General features: G+C 37.7%; 1 protein-coding gene across 2 annotated transcripts in view; it reads left to right on the top strand.

Annotated features, from left to right (window-relative positions):
* ALMS1 (ALMS1 centrosome and basal body associated protein) overlaps positions 1-21,540 on the top strand; it is a 192,731-nt gene that overhangs the window by 164,815 nt on the left and 6,376 nt on the right. Inside the window, exons 17-19 of one of the 2 annotated variants that reach the window (XM_078056402.1) lie at positions 18,569-18,689; positions 20,359-20,562; positions 20,857-21,083. In XM_078056402.1, the coding sequence (XP_077912528.1) occupies positions 18,569-18,689; positions 20,359-20,562; positions 20,857-21,083 (552 nt within the window). Of the gene's footprint in view, positions 1-8,235; positions 8,458-18,568; positions 18,690-20,358; positions 20,563-20,856; positions 21,084-21,540 lie in introns of those variants that run through there. The other variant, XM_078056403.1, reaches the window with a different exon arrangement.

Raw genomic sequence — 21,540 nt, 5'->3', positions numbered from 1 at the left:
CGTGTCTCTTACCAACCATTATTTCTTCAAATATTCTTTCTGACTCTTCCTCTCTCTCTCCTCCTTTTGACACTCCCACCTTCCATATGTTTTGTAAGCTTGATGGTGTTCTATAAGTCTCTTACACTCTGTTCATTTTTCTTTATTCTGTTTTCATTCTGTCCCTCAGACTGGATATTTTCATTTATTCTACCTTCAACTTCACAGATTCATCTGTCTGTTCAAATATACTGTTGAACTGCTCTGGTGAATTTTTCATTTCAGTTATTTTACTTTTCAGCTTCATAATTTATATTTGTTTCCTTTTTATTTTTCTTTATTGGTAATCTCTATTTGGTGAGACATCATTCTCCTTGTTTATTTGTCCATGGTTTCCTTTAGCTCTTCAAGCATATTTAGGACGGTTGATATAATGTCTTTGTATGGTAAAAAAAAAAGTCTTTGTAGAGTAAGTCCAGTGTCTGTTCTTCCTGATGGGTAGTTTCTGTTCATTTTGTTTTTCTTATAAGTGTCCCATACTTTCTTGTTTGGATGCCTTGTAATTTTTGGTTGAAAACTTGACATTTTGAATATCGTGATGTGATAACTCTGGAAATCAGATTATCCTCCCCACTCCCTAGGGTTTGTTGTTACTGCTTGTTATGGGTTAAAGTTGTTGGTATGTTTAGTGATTTTTCTAAACTATTTTTATACAGACTGTATTTTTGGTCTCTGATGTCTCTGTTTTTTTAGCTCATTAGTCAGCTAGTTGTTTGACAGATTGCCTTAAGTGCCTGGAATCAAGAGAAAGCAAAAAACGAAAGAAGGAAGGAAAGGAAAAAAAATTTCCCCAGTTTTTTGTAGATTATCTTTGTATTAGGGACTCTAGTGCTTAGATAGGCCATTTACAACTCTGCCTTAGCCAAATTTCCAGCTTGCACTGAACCTACAGATCAGCCAGTTGTGAATCTGTATGGTCTTCTCAGGTCTTTTCTGCCCATGCATTCTGCCCTGTGCATGCACTTTCTAGTTTCCCTGGGGTTCATGGGAGATTTTCAAAACCCCGTTTCCCCAGAATTCCTGCTTTTCTCCCTGGCTTTCAGTGTGTGGAGTGTTTCAACCAACTTTTATTTATTTTATTTATTTGTTTGTTTATTCACTCATTCATTTATTTATGTATTCCTGCTTCCTTGCTTGCCCTTTGCAGTAATGCCTTTTTCATTTAGTTTTCAGTGTTTTCAAGGAAATTCCATCCTTTAAAATGCCCTAAAAGAATTCCAAGTTTAGTGAAACAAAGATAAGGCCCCCTTGTGTGAATCCTTTAGGGAGTACTCAGGCAGATTCAGAGAAACAGTTCCTTGGGAACAACATACTCTCTGTGCTTCCTTTGGAAGCAAGTACCTACACTGTGAATGCAGGCTACTGTCTTCAGTGCCATGCCTGAGAAGGGTAAGTTAAAAGCCGCAAAGCTCTCCTATCTTGTTTAGGTGGCCTTGCTCTTGCTCAAATTTTCACTTAGTTGCCATAAACCTTTGACTATCTTCTAGAATTCTGATGAGGTTGATTTTTTGACAGTTTTTGCCAGGTTTTTTGGTGACAGGTCCCTGGAAATCCATATTCTACTGATTTTGCTAACATCCCTCCAAGGTGGAGTTTTGTACCCATCCCACAACAGCTCTTCCTGTTTCCTGGGTCTGCACTATAATAGACACTTGAATAAACTCTTCTTTTTCCTGGTGGAGTTTATAGAAAAACAGCTAGAAGGTGCAAATTCCCCCAATTCCTATAGCTCCCAAGGGCTTCACATTCTTGCCAATGTATACTTGGTCTCTACCTAATCCAGTCTCCATCCTTCTTAATATTGTCCAGTTGTATCTCCTCCAGATGATCTGGTGCTCGTGTCTCATATCTCCCTGCAGACAACAATTTCTTCTTAGATTTTGGGCCAAGGTTGACCTGTGACCTCAACTTTCTGATAGCTTCTAGAAAAGTCATGAACTTAAAGTTGGATACACTTGTGGTGGTGGTGGTGGTGGTGGTGGTGGTGGTGGTGATGGTGGTGATAGTGGGGATGTTATAAGGATGGAGGGCTGCTTTATCTGACTCTTTAGATCCCTAAATGGAAACCATATATATAGTTATATATATCTATATCTATATCTATATATATCTAGTAGATTTAAGTTTGTGGTATTTTTATTAGTAGTACTTTCTAGATGTTCTAGAATTGTAGCTTTGGATTTCCTGTTTGACCCAAGAGAAAAGTTTAGGAGATAATTAAAAAAAAAAAAAATTCTTAAAGTTGGATTTATTGTCACTACATATGAACTTAAAATTTTAAAGTATTGTGATCAGAGATTGTACTCAGTTCTATTTCTGTTTTAAGGATATTATAGAGATTTTCTTTGTGGCTTAATGTATGAACAAGTACTCCAAGGGTATTATAAGGGAGGTAGAGTCTCCATATAGAGTATGACGTTCCAATTATACCCAGTAATTCACTTTTATTAATTATATTTTTCCCAAATATTGGTTTCCTTGGTCTGTTAAGGACTTCAAAGAGTGTACTTAGGGGTGCCTGGCTGGCTCAGTCGGCAGAGCATGCGACTCTTGATCTTGGGGTTGTGAGTTCAAGCCCCACATTGGGTGTAGAGCTTACTTAAAAAAAGCTACAGTGTTGTCATGCACAAGAGTTGGCTAGACACACAAGCTTAAAATATTGATGGTAAATAAATGGGAGATGGCAAAGGAGTTTTTTTTTTTTTAAAGTATATTTGAAGGTTGATTTATCTTTGTGGCAGTTAAAGGCCTATATGTATATTTATTTTTATGTCTGGCACATAAACATTCATGATACTTTTTTATTCACTGTGAATTATACCATAAATCATACAAAGTAAGTTTTATTTTCCATTTTTAATGTTTTGTCTTTGATTCCACTTCAGTGCAATTTTTAAAACTTTACATTTGCATAGTTTCTCTTTGCCTATCCTTCTACTTTTAGCCTTTCTGGTCACTTTGCTCAAGTCTAAGTAGCATCTAGTTAAATTTAACTTTTTTCCCCAATGAAATTTGAGTATTTTTCTTTTGGGGTGAATTTATTCTACTTAACTGTGAGGTTATAATAAATATGTTTGGTTTAAATTTTAATATCCTTATTATTTTTTCCTGTTCTGATATGTTTATTCTGCAAAATTCCATTTCAGACTGAGGCAAGTGAACTTTTTAATGTGGTTAAAAAAAAAACACATGACAAAAAATTTATCATCTTAACCATTTTTAAATGTAAAATTCAGTAGCATTAAATATATTCACATTGTCATGAAACAGATCTCCAGAACTTTTTCATATTATAATATGGAAAATCTATACCCATTGAACAGCAACTCCCCCTTTCCCTCTGCCCTGAGCCCCTGGTTTTACTTGATTTTAGATAACTTCATGTAAGTGGAATCATAGAGTATTGTCTTTTAGTAACAGGCTTACTTTACTTAGCATAATGTCTTCAAGATTCATCTATATTGTACCATGTGACAGGATTTTCCTACTTTTTAAGGCTGAATAATATTCCATTGTATGTATATACCACATTTTGTTTATCCATTCATCCCTCAGTGGACATTTTGGTTGCTTCCACCTCTTGGTTATTGTGAATAATGCTGCTATGAGCATGGTCATGCAAATATGTCTTCAAGACCTTGCTTTCAATTCTTTAGGACATATATCTACAAGTGGAATGGTTGGATTATATGGTAATTCTATTTTTAATTTTTTGAGGAACCACCATACTTTTCCACAGCAGCTACACCATTTTATAGTCCCACCAAACAGTTCACAAGAGTTTCAGTTTCTCCATATCCTTGCCAACACTTATTTCCTGGTTGTTTTTATTGTTGTTGCTGTTCTTGTTGTTGTCGTTGTTCGGTAGTAACCATCCTTGTGGGTATGCAGTGGTATTTCATTGTTTTTGATTTGCATTTCTGATGATTAATAATGTTGGACGTCTTTTCATATGCTTGTTGGCCATTTGTACATCATTGTTGGAGAAATGTCTATTCAAGTCCTTTGCCTATTCTTGAATCAGGTTACTTTTTTTTGATCATTGAGTTGTAGTTCTTTGTATATTCTGGATATTAACCCCTTATCAGATATATAATTTATAAGTTTTTCCTCCCTTTTTACTTGATTGTGTCCTTTGATGTATTTAATATTAATGTAGTCCCTGTAGTCTGTTTTTACTTTTGTTGCCTGTAATTTTGGCTGACATATCCAAGAAATCATTACCAAGTCCAGTGCCATGAAACTTTTCCCATATGTGTTCTTCTAAGAGTTTTACAGTTTTAGATCTTATGTTTAGGCCTTCAGTCCATTTTGAGTTTGAGTTTTTCTAGATGGTGTAAAGTAAGGTTCAACTTCATTCTTTGCAAATGTATATCTAGTTTTCCCCACACCCATTTGTTGAAGAGAAATTTCCCGTTTGAGTAGTCTTGGCATTAAGAGTCAAAGATCCTTTGACAATAGATCATTTGACCATACACATGAGGATTTCTTTCTAGGCTATTCTAGTCCATTGAAGTATTTGTCTGTTTTTATGCCAGTACTGTTATATTGCTGTACCATACTGTACTGTAATATGTTTTGAAATCAAGACGTGTGAGTCCTTAAGCTTTGTTCTTCTTTTTCAAAATTGTTTCGGTTATTTAGGGTATTTTATCATTTTTAATGATTTCCTACTGTTTCCAGTCTTCTTTTGTTCATTGCTGTATGATTTTCTTTGAGTTGAATTGTTTTTCTTTTTTTTTTTTTTTCATTAGTTTCAGAGGTAGAATTTAGTATTCATCAGTTGCATATAACACCCAGTGCTCATTACATCAAGTGCCCTCCTTAATGCCCATCACCCAGTAATCCCTTCCCCCCCATCCACCTCCCCTCCATCAACCCTCAGTTTCCTAGAGTTCAATGTCTGTTGAATTGTTTTTCTGATAACTTGGCAGCCATGTAATCTCATTAAATACTATGCTTAAACCACTTTCTCATCACCCTCAGATATAAAGCAGTATCTATTGACTCCACCATATGAAAACTTAAGAAACTGGTTGTACTTGTCCTATTTCTTCCCACCCACTAACACGCACACATACTTCCCCCCCAACCTACCAATATTTTGTGAATTTTGTCTTAGTTCATTATTGTAATATTACTACTATGTTGACTAGCTTTATTTTCAAGAATTATAACATATTACTTCCATATCATAAGCAAAATCACCATTTTATATTAGTTAAGTTTTAAAATACCAGGGCCTTTTCATATAACTATTTATGAGTCTGTTAATTTAAATAATTCTGTTTGGCTAGATTTTTATTTATTTATTTATTTATTTAAGATTTTATTAATTTATTTGACAGAGAGAGACACAGTGAGAGAGGGAACACAAGCAGGGGGAGTGGGAGAAGGAGAAGCAGGCTTCCGGCAGAGCAGGGAGCCCAATGCGGGGCTCGATCCCAGGACCCTGGGATCATGACCTGAGCCAAAGGCAGACGCTTAACAACTGAGCCACCCAGGCGCCCCCATTTGGCTAGATTTTTAAACAGTTATTCAGGAGTGTGCATCTCTTCAGTTCTTACACTTTGAGACTATCTTTCTCTTATCTTTATGTAAGAGCAACAATTTGGTTGGATATAAAACTTTTGGATAATAATCCTTAATTCAAAATTCTGTCAATTTTACTCCCCTTTTCTGGGCACAAGCATTTAATGTTTCTATATCAGATGCAACCCTGATGTATTTTTCCCTGTGGTGTCCTGGATTTTCATTCCTAGATTCTTGTCATATTTTTTAATGTAAGTTATTTTCCCATAGTATGTCTCAGTATTGGTCAATCTCTATTAATTTTTTAAATAAAATTCACATACTATGCAATTTACTCTTTCAAATAGATAATTCATTGCTTTTTAGTATATTCCTTGAAGGCTGTACAACAGCCATCACCACTAAATCCAGAGTATATTTGTCACACCAAAAAGAAACCCTATGTCCATTAACAGTCATTTGTCAGCCCCTCCTACCTCTCCCCACCCTACTTTCTGTCTCTGGATTTGCCTTTTCAGTACATTTCATATAAATGAATCATGCGATATATGGCCTTTTGTATCTGGTTTCTTTCACTAAATATTTTCAAGGTTTCATCCATTTTGTTGCATGAATCAATACTCATTGCTTCTTACAAGTGAATAATATTCTGTATACATATACAACATTTTGTTTATTCATGAGTTGATGGACATTTAGATTGTTTCTGATTTTTTACCACTATGAAAAATGCTGCTATAAGCATTAATATACAAGTTTTTTTAAGATTTTATTTATTTATTTGAGAGAGAGAGAGAAAGCAGAAGCAGGAGGAGGGGCAGAGGGAGAAGCAGGCTCCCTGCTCAGGGAGCCCGACGCGATGCAGGACTCAATCCCAGGACCCTGGGATCATGACCTGAGCTGAGGGCAGATGCCTAACCAATTGAGCCACCCATGTGCCCTAATATACAACTATTGTGTGGATATATTTTTTCAATGTTCTTAGGTATATACCCAGTAATAGAATTGTTGGACCATATGGTAGCTCCCTGTTTAACCTTTTGAGTGGCTGCACCATTTTACATTCCCACCAGGATCATATTCCAATCCAATTTCTCTATATCCTTGTCAACACTTGTTATTGTCTGTCCTTTGATTATAACCATCCTAATGACTATGAAATGGTATCTCATTGTGGTTTTAATTTGCATTTCCCTAATGACTATTGATTTTTGAACATCTTTTCTTATACTTATTGGCCACTTGTATATCTTTATATCTTCTTTAGAGAAATGTCTATTCAGATCTTTAAAAGGATTATTTGGGTTTTAAAATTGGGTTGTCATTTTATTACTGAGTTATATTTCTTTATATATTCTTTTTTTTTTAGTTTTTATTTAAATTCCAGTTAACATACAGTGTAATATTAGTTTCAGGTATACAATATAGTGATTCAGCACTTCAATACATCACCCAGTGCTCATCACAGCAAGTGCCCTGTTTCATCCCCATCACCTATTTCACCCATCCCCCCCTCCCTGCCCACCTCCCCTCTGGTAGCCATCAGTTTGTTCTCTATAGTTTCTATATAGTTTGTATAGAGTCTGTTTCTTGGTTTACCTCTCTTTTTCTTTTCCCTTTGCTCGTTTTGTTTCTTAAATTCCACACGTGAATGACATCATATGGTATTTGTCTTTCTCTGACTGACTTATTTCATTTAGCATAATACTCTCTAGCTCCATCCATGTCATTGCAAATGGCAAGATTTCATTATTTTTCATGGTTAAATAATATTCTGTTATATATATGTGTGTGTATACACACACACACACACACACCACATCTTTATCCATTCTTCAGTCAGTGGACACTTGGGCTGTTTCCATATTTTGGCTCTTGTTAATAATGCTGCTATAAACATCAAGGTGCATATATCCTTTTGAATTAGTATTTTTCTATTTTGGGGGGTAAATAGTGCAATTACTGGATCTTAGGGTAGTTCTTTTTTAACTTTTTGAGGAGCTTTCATACTGTTTTCCACAGTGGCTGCATCAGTTTGCATTCCCACCAACAGTCCAGGAGGGTTCCCCTTTCTCTGCATCTTCACCACCTATTATTTCTTGTGTTGTTTTTAGCCATTCTGATAGGTGTGGGGTGATCTCTCATTGTAGTTTTGATTTGCATTTCCCTAACGATCAGTGATGTTGCAAATGGCAGCATGTGTCTTTTCATGTGTCTGTTGGCTGTCCATAAGTCTTTGGAAATATGTCTATTCATGTTTCTGCTTTGCATTTTAAGAGACTTTTTCAATTTGTAATCTACCCCCACTGGCTAAGTTTTATTTTTTTATAAAACGTCTGTTTTCTATTACAGTGGTATACTACTATTTTGTCTTCAGTTTTTTTTCTTTAGTGACTGCCCTTGGTTCTCCAACACAGAGGAGATACTAATTAATTTTTTGACGAATTGTGTTAATTTTGTCAACTGTGTTTTAATCTTCTATTATCTTAGTTTATCTTGGATCTATTTCATTAGGTCCATATTCTTTTTTAATTTTTTCTAGAGTGAGAGTACAAATTATTTATTGGCTGAAATGGGTAAACCTTCTTGCAAAATAAATTTTTTTTTCCCTTTCTGCTTTAATGCTATAAAATATTGACATATATTTTTGTCTTTTGTTTTCAGATTACTTGTCTCTGAACAATTCTGTGGAAACCATTTATTTACCCACAACGAACGTGGTTGAATTCTCTATACTGTTTTATCACCTGTTTGCAAGATACTGCTTTGAATTCTCTTCCCAGGACATGAACTGGAAGGCTAATTGTGTATTTCTGATATTTCTTTTTCCCCTCAGAGTTTGGGAAAGGCAGGAAGATAGTAGATAATTCTAGGACTCTGCCTAGCTACAGTAGGTGACATTTTTCTTTGCCATTGTTACAAAAGTCAGAAACTGTGGCCACCTTACCAAGTGTGGAAATAAGGAAACTATCTAATTCTGTGGGACATGTCCTTGGAGTTTTGTTATTGTACTATTTTAGGGTCAGCTGGTAACTGCTTTCGTGGCATTGTCACGTAGGCAATGATACAGCTAGGGCCTTATTTTTTTCTAGCAAATGTTAGTAATGCAACTAAGATATTTAGACTGAAGCAATTATTTCCGAGATCTTTTTCTGACTTCTTGGCCAAAAGAGGGTATATAGTAAATCATTCTGGCTATGGCAGAAGGTGCTATTTTTTTTTCACTAAGAACATGTCTCCAGTTAGGATATTTTTCTTTCTTCTGAGCCACTTATTGCCTTAGTCCTTCTCTGAGATATCAGTGCAGTATTTTGAATTTAATTGACTCTTCTCTTACCCTTCTGCATGATCCTTTGTGTTGGAAGAGCTTTGTGATGGCTCCTTAAATTCGGTCTGTTTTTTTCTCCAGTGTTTCTGGAATTTTGTGGTTTGAGTTGAGTCTTTTCCCTAGATTCTGAATATTCTTTTCACTTTTTGTTCATATCTTTCAGTTATGGAAAAGAGGTTCATTAAGCCTATCTGTGTGCTGTCATATTTTCTAAAATCCATTCATCTATTTTCTCAGTGTTTCTCTGTCTCTCTTATATTCAGTTTCTTCCTTTTCTATAGGCTCCTTCCTCTCAACTAGAACCATGCTTATGTCTTTCCTCATCACAGAGTGTGGAGGACTTGCCTGTCAGGATAGTTTCTGTTGATGTTCCTACCACTTTACATCCTTCTCTTTATCACCCTATATTTTGTCAAAAATGTTCTTTTTTGTCAAAAATATTTCTTTTGAGCATAAAGGTAAAAAGCTTACTAAATATAAAGAGTTCAGATAATACAAAGACCTTGGAAATCACCCATAATTCTCATCATCCTGAAATAGTCATGATTAACATTTTCACCAGTGAGCTTCCAGGTGTATATTTTATGATTCATACACCTACTGCTGATCTTGGATATATTTCATTAGGTCCATGTTCTAATGTAGCTAAATACCATGTTTCCAGCAGCTGGGCAAATGCACAACACATAACTACCAAACAAAGGGGCCTCCATGAGAGAATAAAATGAGAGCTTTAGTAATATTTAGTAAATGTTTACCAGTGATTCTTAGATGTTTATAAAACAAGCTGATTTCATATCAGTCGTTATAATCACACTCCTATATGGAAAGAAACAACAATCAAAAGCAGTATCTTGGAACCTGAAAGATAAGTGTCATTATATGTTAAGAGATAAAAAGCAAGGGGCGCCTGGGTGGCTCAGTCGTTAAGCGTCTGCCTTCGGCTCAGGTCATGATCCCGGTGTCCTGAGATCGAGCCCCGCATCAGGCTCCCTGCTCAGCGGGAAGCCTGCTTCTCCTTCTCCCACTCCCCCTGCTTGTGTTCCCTCTCTCGCTTTGTCTCTCTCTGTCAAATAAATAAATAAAAAATCTAAAAAAAAAAAAAAGAGATAAAAAGCAAGATGTAAACCATATATGTCATATATACATCTGTGTATATTGACTGGAACAAATATTAACAAATTATCTTAAAATTATGGGTTTATAATTTTTTTCCTTTATAATGTTGTGTCTTTTGATTTTTTTTTACAAGAAGCCTGTGTTTTCTAATAAGATACCATTACAGTTGTTTTTGTTTGACATTAATAAAAAAGTGAGATAAGCCAGACTGATCAAACACAATGTTAATTATAAGCTGGAAAGGGAGATTCTCAAGCTTTTCATGGTGTTCTAGTTTCTGCCTAAAATACCTATTTGTATCTCCAATATAGTCATAATAAATCCTTCTAGAAGTAGAGTGAAAGAATAAGAGTAGAAAAGTATTATACACAGTTTCTATGCCAAGATAAAGCAAAAAAAAAAAAATTAACTTCAGGTGCTGAGGGTTGAGTTAAATGTACTCCTAGGTTCATGGCCTCTCTTCAAAATTTTATCCCCACATTGCATCCTCATTCCTACTTTTCCATAGGCAACTGGTCTTGTTATGTAAAAATCTTTTGGCTTACAAGAGTTCTTACAAAATGTGTATTCTGTATGTGTGCCTGTGTTTTCAATTTATATAAAAGGTACATCCGTTTTTTTCTTATTTTCAGTAGGCATTGTGTTTTTAACATCTATCTCCATCGCTAGACATATATATAGAATCAGGTTTCTGATCGTCATATAGTACTCCACTGAGTGCATCTACCAGTTCACCAGTGTACTTTCCCTGTAGTAGGCACCCAGGTTGCTGTCAGCTCCCATCACCACAAACAATGGGAGTGCACACCCTTGTCCATACCCCTCATTGGATCTGTGTGAAACTGTCTTTGCCATATATACCCAGAAGAGCAATTCTTGGATCATAAGCTATATAAATTTCCTACATTCGTACCAAATTGCTTTCCAGTCTGTATCCTAACTGCAGTGCATGGAAATTCCTATATTTCCACTTTCTGCCAAAAATTTCTAGTTTGGCCAGAAGATTAGAAATACAAATTTCTATACCAAGGGTTGGTTGGTTGTAGAGAGCGAGTGTGCACATGTGTGCAAGCAGGGGAGTTGGGGTGCAGATGGAGAGGGAGAGAGAATCTTAAGCAGGCTCCATGCCCAGTGCGGAGCCCCATGTGGGGCTCGTCTCACGACCCTGAGATGACCTGAGCCTAAATCAAGAGTCGGACACTTAACCCACTGTGCCACCTAGGTACCCCTCCTTTTTTTTCATTTTTAGTTAAATGTTATTTGTCTTGAGAATCTATCTATCCTATCCCCACTGTAATGTCAAAAGGAGGGAAGAGTCTTTTAGAGACTTCCAAAATTACTGCTGTGCTTTCAACCAGAATGCATTCATTTTCCGTTCTTCCAGATGCACTTATAATATAGAATGTGATAAGTACAAGAGTAAGCTACTTTAATTGATTTTTTCAGATTTTAACATGTAGCAGATAAAAGATATGAAAGATTTTGCTAGCAATATTAATAAGATTGATTTAAAATATCTACCTAAAACTTCATTCCAAAAACACAGCATCCACACTTGTTCCAAATGCCCATGGAATATTTACAAAAATTAATTGTACTTAGGCAAAATGTTGGCAAAACCCCAAAGTAGAAGATTTATAACTAAGCTTATATTTTCTAACCACAATGCAATAAAGTTGGAATTTAACAACTATATATTTTTTTTCATTAGGTAGATAAAATTTTTAAAATCCTCATTCTAAACTTTTGGGTTATAGAAGGACTAAAAATTGAAAATACACTTTTTTTTTTTTCATTAAAGACAGTAAAGGCACATACCCAAAACTTATGGGATGTGACTAAATCTATATTTGGAGAGAAATGTATAGCCTTAAATAAATGGCGTATTTGAACAAGTTCAGTAAGGTAATAATTGAAATAAGTCTTCAGTCTGAAGATTAACAAAAGAAATTTTCTGAGGACCTATTATGCAGGCACAATGCCTTTTTAATGTTCTGAGGAGGATTTTTCATAGTTCTCATCTACCTGACTTGCAGAAAAAAATACCCAGTTCTGATTCTTTAAAGGTGAATAACAGTTACCACCTGAGCTTCTGTAAGCTTTAATCTATATCAAGTTTTTGATATAAAAATGTTTGATAGAATCAGGTTTCTGATCAATAAATCTATATCAAAATCTATATCAAAGGAATACTGTCCATACAATCTATATCAAAATTTTGTGTTTTGGGAACTAAATCTATATCAAAATTTTATTGAAACTACAGTTGACGTGATCTGCATATATCTAAAAACTCTTCACAAGAAAAGACTGTCCTTTGGTGCCATAGACTATAGTTCTTATTTTGACACTGTCTTATCAATGTGTATCTCTGGTCCTAAATTTCAGTGGTTATAAATGAACCAGCATAAACCCATTCCTCTGAAAGAAAAGCATCTCCCAGCAGGCATCTGAGTGGCAGAAGGTGGTAATAACACATTTCCTATATGAAGAATAGCTATATAGGGTCATGTAAGGAAACGTGGCCTTTCTCCTTTGTTGGATATATTTTCCTAAGCTCAATTTCTACCTAAAAAAGTAATTTTTTAATTGAAAAGCTTTTGGGGGGTGGGGTCTATTTGAAGGTATCTCTGATCAATAAATGTGGGAATTGAATCTCACCTAGATTTTAATTAAACTAAAAAGTACTGAAAAAGCCCGATATATCTCTGAGATGGTAGGAGTTTATTTTCTTTCTTTTCCCATTGTGGAATAAGGCATCAGCAGGTGAGTTTGCACTCATAATAATAGAAATTAAAACAGAAGCAGGCAGCCAGCCAGCCAGCATCTGTCTTCTTCCAAGACTGTGCAACAGAAAACTTGAAACCATGATGGCTGATAATGTCAGTTGATTCGTAGTCACTTAAATCTTTTCATGTAAGCCTCATTGCAGAGGACTGAGTGAGCTGATTCACACCCAGGCCCTAAGGGATGATGAGATCGTCTGAGGAGATGCCTGGGACTCTCCCATGGACTAAGGAGAGTAACTGTTTTGGTTTACCAACAGCATCCATAAATGAATTCAGCAAAACTGATGTGCTGTCTCTTGGGGGGTCATCAGCACAGATTGTCAGACACAGTGAGGCCTGTGCGTTACGAAGATTGTTGTGACTCTATGGCTGTCATCATGGTCTTCATCACAGTGTGGGTAGTGCTACATCATCCCAACAACATCCAGTGCCCACGTTTTTGTTGGGATTGTTCACGCTTTATTATATGAAAATGACACTGTTAGTCCCCTTCCATTGTTCTTATATCAGTTAACAGGAGATAGAGGACCACAGAACATCAGCCTTGTTCTCCAAATAAGCCTTCATAATCTACATTATTTTGGTTTGCATAATAAATAAATACATTTTTACAGCTTTTTTGAGATTTTTCACATACCATAAAATTCACCAAAAGTGTACAGTTTAGTGGGTTTTAGTATTATTCACAGACTTGTGCAACCATCACCCCAATCTAATTGTAAAACATTTTCCACACCCGCTAAGAACACCCTGTACACACTAGCAAAGTCATTCTGCACTTCTCCCAACCTCTCACCCCTGCCCCAGCCCCTGGCTGTGGTTACTAATCTACTTTCTGTTTCTATAGATTTGCTTCTTCTGGACATTTCGTATACATGGAATCCTATGATATGTGATCTTTTGTGACTGGCTTCTTTCACTTAATGTTTTCAAGGTTCATCTACTTTGTAGCAGTGTATTCATTCCTTTTTATTGCCAAATTATATTCCATTACATAGTTTATTTATCCACTCAGCAGTGAACGGACATTTGGATTTCTTCTACTTTTTGGCCATTATTAACAAGGCTGCTGGGAACATTCATTACAAGTTTTGTGTGGATGTATGTTCTCGTTTCTTTGGGCATATGCCTGGGAGCGGATATATGCTGGAGCATATGGTAACTCTACATTTAACCATTTGAGGAACTGCCACGCTGTTACCCAAAGTACTGTCACCATTTTGCATTCACCAGCAGTCCGTGAGGGCTCCAGCTTCTGCACATCCTTGAAAACACTTGTCTTTGTCTGCCCTTTGGTTTTTCACCGTCCTAGAGGTCTAACTAAATATATTTTATTGTGAGATTATTTATTTTTAGACTATTTTCTATTTTTAAATGTTTGACTTTTTATAGGCAGGAATTAATCCGAAAGATTTGAACTAGAAACAGAAACACACACCAAGGCTCCTCCTTAAATCAGATGTAAACATGTGTATTTCACACCCAGTGGTGCATACCATGACTGGTTGTACCCTTGGGATGTTCGGGAGACTCGGGCTTGGAAGGGACCATCATTTCTGCTGCATCTACACCACGAGGCACTCGAGCCTCTGCTTGCAGAGAGCTCCACCACTCCCTCAGTGCACATGGGCAGCTCATTCAGGTGTGTAAGACTCCATTATCGAAGGTCTTACCTTCTAGAGATCCAAAATCTGCAATCATTGCACTCCTGGCTGTGTTCCCAGCTCTGCTTCCAAAAGGCACAGGAAATAGGTCCAGTGTTCTTCTTGGGTTCCCGCTTTCTTCCCGGAAGTGTTTCCTCTCAGGTCTTCACTCTGAACAATTTTTCGCAGATCATGCTTTCTACTCCCATTTCCTATAAATTGGCAGCTTTCCTGGGTCTCTTAAGTTTGCTGATATCTTATTTTTAAACACGTCTCTTTGAACTAAGCATGTTGTGCTTCAGATGATGAGAACATGTTGACAGAGCAGATTTATCACCTTCCTTTCTGTGGCTAGAACATTTCTTTGGCCTAACATATATTTTACTTCTGTTGAGCTCACCAGAGCCATGAAACCTCTATAGCTACACTCTTTTCTGTATGTTTTTGTTTTATCTTCACTTCTTAAACTGGAATTCAATTACATGGTACAAAATTTTAAATGTATAAAAGAGTATTTGATAGTGTCCTTCCCACTTCTGCGCCCCAGGCACATAGCTGTCCATTCTAGAGCTACTCAGTGTTACTAGTTCCTGCACGTCTTCACAGAGATTTTTTTTTCTTTTTTTTTAAAGATTTTATTTATTTGACAGAGACATAGCAAGAGAGGGAACACAAGCAGGGGGAGCAGGAGAGAAGCAAGCTTCCCACCAAGCAGGGAGCCCGATGTGGGGCTCGATCCCAGGACCCTGGGACTATGACCTGAGCCGAAGGCAGACGCTAAACAACTGAGCCACCCAGGCACCCCTTCACAGAGATTTTTAAAACAGCTTTATTGAAGTATAATTTGTATACCATAGAATTCATACTTTTTTTTTAAGAGAGAGCAGGGGGTAGGTTCAGAGGGAGACGGAGAGAGAGAATCTTAAGCAGACTCCACGCCCAGTGCAGAGCCTGACACGAGGATCGATCCCAGGACTCTGAGAATATGACCTGAGCTGAAATCAAGAGTCGGACGTTTAACCAACTAAGCCACCCAGGCACCCCTTAAGCCCATTTTTTAAATTACCTACGTGGAATATCTCAGTATTTATTCAGATCTTTAATTTCTCCCACCAGTGTTTTGTAGTTTTCAGTGTGCAAGCCTTGCACTTCTGTTGTTAAATTTATTCCTAATTATTTCATTCTTTTTGATGCTGTTATGAATAGAATTGTTGCCTTAATTTTATTTTCAGATTGTTTACTGCTAGAATATAGAAATACAATTGATTTTTGGGGGGGCACCTGGGTGGCTCAGTCGGTTAAGCGTCTGACTCTTGCTTTCGGCTCAGGTCATGATCTCAGGGTCCTGGGTCAGTCAGGCTCCATGCTCAGCAGGGAGTCTGTTTCTCCCTCTACCCCTACCTCCTGCTCTTGCACGCACTCTCTCCTCTCTCTCACTCGCAAATAAATAAAATCTTAAAAAAAAAATACAATTGATATTTTTTCATCTTCTTGATTTTATATCTGCAATCTGGCTAAATTTACTAGTTCTAATACTTCTTTATGGATTCCTTAGTATATTCTACGGACAGGATCATGTCATTTGCAAATAAAAACAGTTGGACTTCTTCCTTTCCAATCTGGGTTCTTTTCTTGCACAGGTATTTTATCCATAAAAAAGCAAATACCTGCATATGTTTTCTTTTTCTCACAAACCTGGCAGCTTTGCTTTTTATACTTAACAATCTAGCCTGAAAGTCAGTCCCTTTCAGTACCTAACACGCTTTCTCCTCTTACAGCTGCAGAGAAGGTATAAGGATATTGCCAGTCAGGCCTATCTTCCTCACCACCCTTTCTATCCTCATACATTTTGGGTTTTTTAACATCACAGTAGTCTCTTGGTTTTATGTTAGTTTTTTGCAGTTTATAACCTAAATCATTTGTTCTTTCTAACACTTCTGTACTTTCAGAAATGTAAGTGCTCCCTTATTGAGCTGGGGAAACTGACACAGAGAGTGCTCTCAAGTAGAGACAGCTAGTAAAGGGAGGATGTCTTCAGACTCCAGACACAGAGCTTTTTCTATTGTATCAAAGTTGTTGCCATTCCTCCTGCCCAATGTGTAGGGCTTTACAATTACCCCTTGTTTGATTTGGCATCATTCCTGTTTATTATTTTGGATCTTGACAGTCATTTAGGCCCTCCCAGATATGCATCATACAAGAAATCACCTGCTCTCCCTATCTCCAAGACATATATATAAAATGTTAAGAAGGAATAGCCAGAGCTAACCAAGTAACTGCATGCGATAGGTACTTAGTAAATACTTGCTGTTGAATCAAGGAAAACATTCATTAAAAGCCTCTCTGTGTTAATAATAACCTTTGGGGCCTGGGTGGCTCAGTCGGTTAAGCGTCTGCCTTCAGCTCAGGTCATGATCCCAGGGTCCTGGGATCGAGCCCCACATCGGGCTCCCTGCTCGTGGGGAGCCTGCTTCTCCTTCTCTTTCTGCTGCTCCCCCTGCTTGTGCTCTATCCCTCTCTCTCTCAAATAAATAATAAAATCTTAAAAAAAAAAAAAAAAAAAAGAGTGGTTCAACCAGTTCTGGTTCTACCAACTTATTTTATCATTTAACCCACAGAACTCCATCTTGCCCTCAAAGATGTCATGACAAGTTTTGTCATTTTATTGAAATCTAATTGTACTCGACTCCACATTCTTTTGGCTTACCAGTTAGTGACCATATCTACTAGAAAAAAAAACAGGCTAACCTGGCAGGGCTCATTCTGCCTGCCTTCCTGAGCACTAGCTGAAATGTGCTCATCTTTTCTTTGACCTCCAAATGCTTGCAAATTATTAGATTGGTGATCTGTTCTAGAATTTTACATGTCATCATTGTTAAAGCCACCAGTTTGCAATGCTTATCTTTTTGAAAATTAAAACATTTCTTTTTTTTTTTAAGATTTTATTTATTTGACAGAGAGAGACACAGTGAGAGAGAGAACACAAGCAGGGGGAGTGGGAGAGGGAGAAGCGGACTTCCCACGGAGCAGGGAGCCCGATGCGGGGCTCGATCCCAGGACCCTGGGACCATGACCTGAGCCGAAGGCAGACGCTTAACGACTGAGCCACCCAGGTGCCCCATGAAGATTAAAACATTTCTTGTCCCCAGGTATCTAACATCGCTCCTCTGTTTCAAGTTTCTAAAAGAAACTGTTTCAATTTCCTAAGGGCCCTGGAATATAGTTCAGGGAGCAGACATTCTCAGTTTCCTTTCCTAACCTGGCCTTCAGTTCACCTTTACCAAACTTGCTTAAGTAGACAAGTACCTGGCATTTATGAAAAATATAAATGCCCAGGCCCCTCCCCTAGAGACGCTACCTCATTGTTCTGGGTTAGGACCCATTCCCCCAGGAGATTGTTGTGATGAACAAGTTTAAGAAACACTGTTTTATACATTTTGATCATCTTTTTGTCATTCACTAACATTCTACCATCAACTTCAATCCATGAGGTTGCCCTTCTTTGCTCTAGTTGCTCTGAACATAATTATAAAGGCCTTTTTGGCATCTTTAATAATTTTTGCAATACTCCAGTCATTTGGGACTTTTCATGGGGCCTTTTAGCTCTTTGTATTTACCCGTGTATAAGTATCTGAGTCTGATCTTACTGGAGAGCACCCTCTGCAGCTCCCCACCCTCTTTAGTCATTCCTAGCCCTCTTTATCTCTCATCAAAATTTTAGAATTTCATTCTGAAGACCCACCAGCCTCATCTTTGGCTAACACCTTCTTCAGAGTTTTTTCAAGTGCGGTGAACATACCCAGTCTTGATGTCTTCCCTTCTTTTTATTTTTATTTTTTTGAGTTTTCACAGTCATTGTTCGTTTGTTTTTATTATGTTCAGTTAGCCAGCATGTCTTCCCTTCTTAAAACAGCTCAGGCCCTTATCCAACCACAGCAGCTTTCCCCTCCCTGTTGTAAACGGTGCGGGAGCATGTTCCCGTTGTCACAAGCTTTCTGGCAACTTGGTCTCAACAACTGGAATCAAACGAGAAAGGGCTTTTGGTGGCTTGTATGTTTTCCTGTCCTGTAGGTGACCGTGCCTGACTGCAGGTAACACGGTCTCTCTTGGTTTTCCAGGTGGCAAACCATGTGATTTCTTCTGATTCTGTTTCATCTTCTACCAGTAGTTTCTGTAGCTCAAGCTCTACCCTTGGCAACAAGCAAAATGTACAAATGTTAAACAAGAGCATACAAGCAGGTAAGTTACCTGAATTTAAACATTTCCATTGAAATACAAGTAGATCTTTAACATATGTTAAGATACTCAACCTCACAATAAAATGAAGATTAAAACTATACTCAAATGCCATTTTTCACCTATCAGACTGGCAGAAATCTAGGTCTGGTAATAAGTTTGTGGGCACAGGTGTAAAGAAGTAGGTGCTGTCATACATTCAGGTTGGAAATACAATCCCTAAGACAAGCAATTTGGCAGTTTCAATCAAAATTACTTTGACCTGGCACTTTTACTTTTGGAATTTAGCCTATAGATATGTTGTGCATATGTGCAAAATGACAAGTGTACAGAATTAGTCATGGAAGTAGTGTTTATTATAGCCAAAATTAATTTTAATTTTATTATGTTATGTTAATCACCATACATTACATCATTAGTTTTTGATGTAGTGTTCCATGATTCATTGTTTTCATATAACACCCAGTGCTCCGTGCAATACATGCCCTCCTTAATACCCGACACCGGGCTACCCCATCCCCCCCCCAAAACCTTCAGTTTGTTTCTAGGAGTCCATAGTCTCTCATGGTTCATCTCTCCCTCCAATTCCGCCCCCCCCATTTTTACCTTCTTTCTCCTAATGTCCTCCGTGCTATTCCTTATGTTCCACAAACAAGTGAAACCATATGATAATTGACTTTCTCTGCTTGACTTATTTCATTTAGCATAATCTCCTCCAGCCGCATCCATGTTGATGTAAAAGTTGGATATTCATCCTTTCTAATGGCTGAGTAATATTCCATTGTATTATAACTAAAATTTAAATCAACTTAGATACCCATCAATAGCCAAATGCTTAAATAAATTATTGTACATCCATATAATGAAACATAGGGTGAGGAAACTCTCTCTACTAATATGACAAGATCTCCAACATTGATAATTAAAAAGAAAAAGCAAAATACTTTAAAAATAAAGGAAGATAGTTGCTTGAATGTGTGCAAAAAATTCTGGGGTTACAAACTGAATGAATGGAGAACAGGAGTGTGAAGAAAGCTTTTCACTTACGTTTTTCTCTTTTGATTTTATATAACAAAAATAAATGTCGCCCTTGATTTTTTCCCCCCTCAAGTCTTGTCTTTGTATCTGTCAACCTCTTCCTTACCTGGTTGACTGACAGGACTATAAGCATTAACTATCTTTCTCATTTGGGATCAGAACTGAAATCCTGGGGCCCCTGGGTGGTTCAGTCGGTTAAGCATCTGCCCTCAGCTCAGGTCATGATCCCAGGGTCCTGGGGTCAAGTCTGCAGGGAGCCTGCTTCTCCGTCTCCCACTCCCCCTACTTATTCTCTCTCTTTCTGTCAAATAAATAAATAAAATCTTAAAAAAAAAAACAAAACAAATCTTTTACCCATTGAATCCATGTTAGTTGTTTTTTTCCCTTTAATATCTAAATTGACTTAGAAATAAAAACCTTCTTTCTTTCTTCTTCCCTCCCTCTCTCTCTTTCCCTCACCGCCTCTGTCTCTCTCCTCACACCCCTCCACACCACACAGAGGAGGCAGTAGCCTGCATTTTCGAAGGCTTACAGTTTTCATTTACTGAACTGAATACACATGCTAACTAAGTCTCAAGGCTACTCCCAGGATATCTGTGCTACTCCCAGGATATCTGTGGATCTTTTTCCTCAGGTAACTTGGAGATTGTGAACGGTGTCAGAAAACACACTCGAGATGTTGGGATGACTTTCCCAACTCCAAGTTCTAGCGAGGCTAGAATAGAAGAGGACAGTGATGTGACTTCTTGGTCAGAAGAAAAAATAGAAGAGAAAAGACTTCTCGCCAGCTATCTTGGGGATAAAAAGTTAAGGAAGAACAGGCACAGTTGCTGTGAAGGTCAGTTTCTAATTCCAGTTTTATAGCCAAAGAACTAATGAATTTCAAGTCTCTCGCAATGCTAAGATTCTTTATTTCTAAATGACTCTATGTTGACCCCATTTCCCCGAGCACTACCTTGGCACATTTTCAAAGTATCTAGCACTGTAATTACAGTCATGCCTGCAGTTTAGCAAACTCCGGGGCATCCTGGTGGCCTCTGACAGCTGAGTCCCCTGAGAGCCTATATTACACACATGTCTTTGATGAGAAGAATGAAAAATCTTTTTTCTTTATTAAAAATATTTCCCATAGGGGTTTCATGGTTTGTTCCCGTGGAAAATGTGAAGTCTGGTCCTAAGGAAAACCTGCCCAAGCATCATGGCCCTGGTATCTGCTGGTTTGCACCAATAACCAACACCAAACCGTGGAGGGAACCGCTGCGGGAACAGAACCGGCAGGGACAGCACGTGGACAACCACGGGTCACTAGCAAGCCCAGGGAGAGGCCCACTGAAGCCGTTTGTGAGAGCAACCCTACAGGTGCGGTGACACTGAGTTAATTTTAGCCGTGTGTTGAAGAGGGTCAAGAGGGGAAATACAAAGAAGTTAAGACTGTTACTTGGCCTTCCGAAGAACAGTCCTGTAACCCTCCTTTCTAGCCCTTCCGCAGTTCATCTGTTCCCACTCTCATCGTTACTCAAAGGCTGCCTCACTGGTAACCCTTATAAATTGGGCATTGCCCTCTGTACCTGGGACAAGGCCAGAGAAGGGAGGATGTTGTGATGCTGCTCCCTGGGGTCGTGGGCACCTGCACGTGGAGTGCTCCAGAGGTCTGATGCTTGTGTCAGCCCTATGTGTGTTCCTCCATTGACATAACTCCTGTTCCTGCATAGCCAAAGTCCCTTCTTTATATGTACCCTGGGAGCTGAAAGAAATGTCATTTAATAATGTATTTGTTTGAAGGGAAATTTAAAATAGCACAATAGGCTGAGCTCTC

The sequence above is a fragment of the Halichoerus grypus genome, chromosome 10 (assembly GCF_964656455.1).
Source record: "Halichoerus grypus chromosome 10, mHalGry1.hap1.1, whole genome shotgun sequence".
Lineage (NCBI taxonomy): Eukaryota > Metazoa > Chordata > Mammalia > Carnivora > Phocidae > Halichoerus > Halichoerus grypus.
The sequence above is the reverse complement of the archived record's forward strand: the minus strand, read 5'-3'. Positions and strand labels throughout refer to the sequence as shown.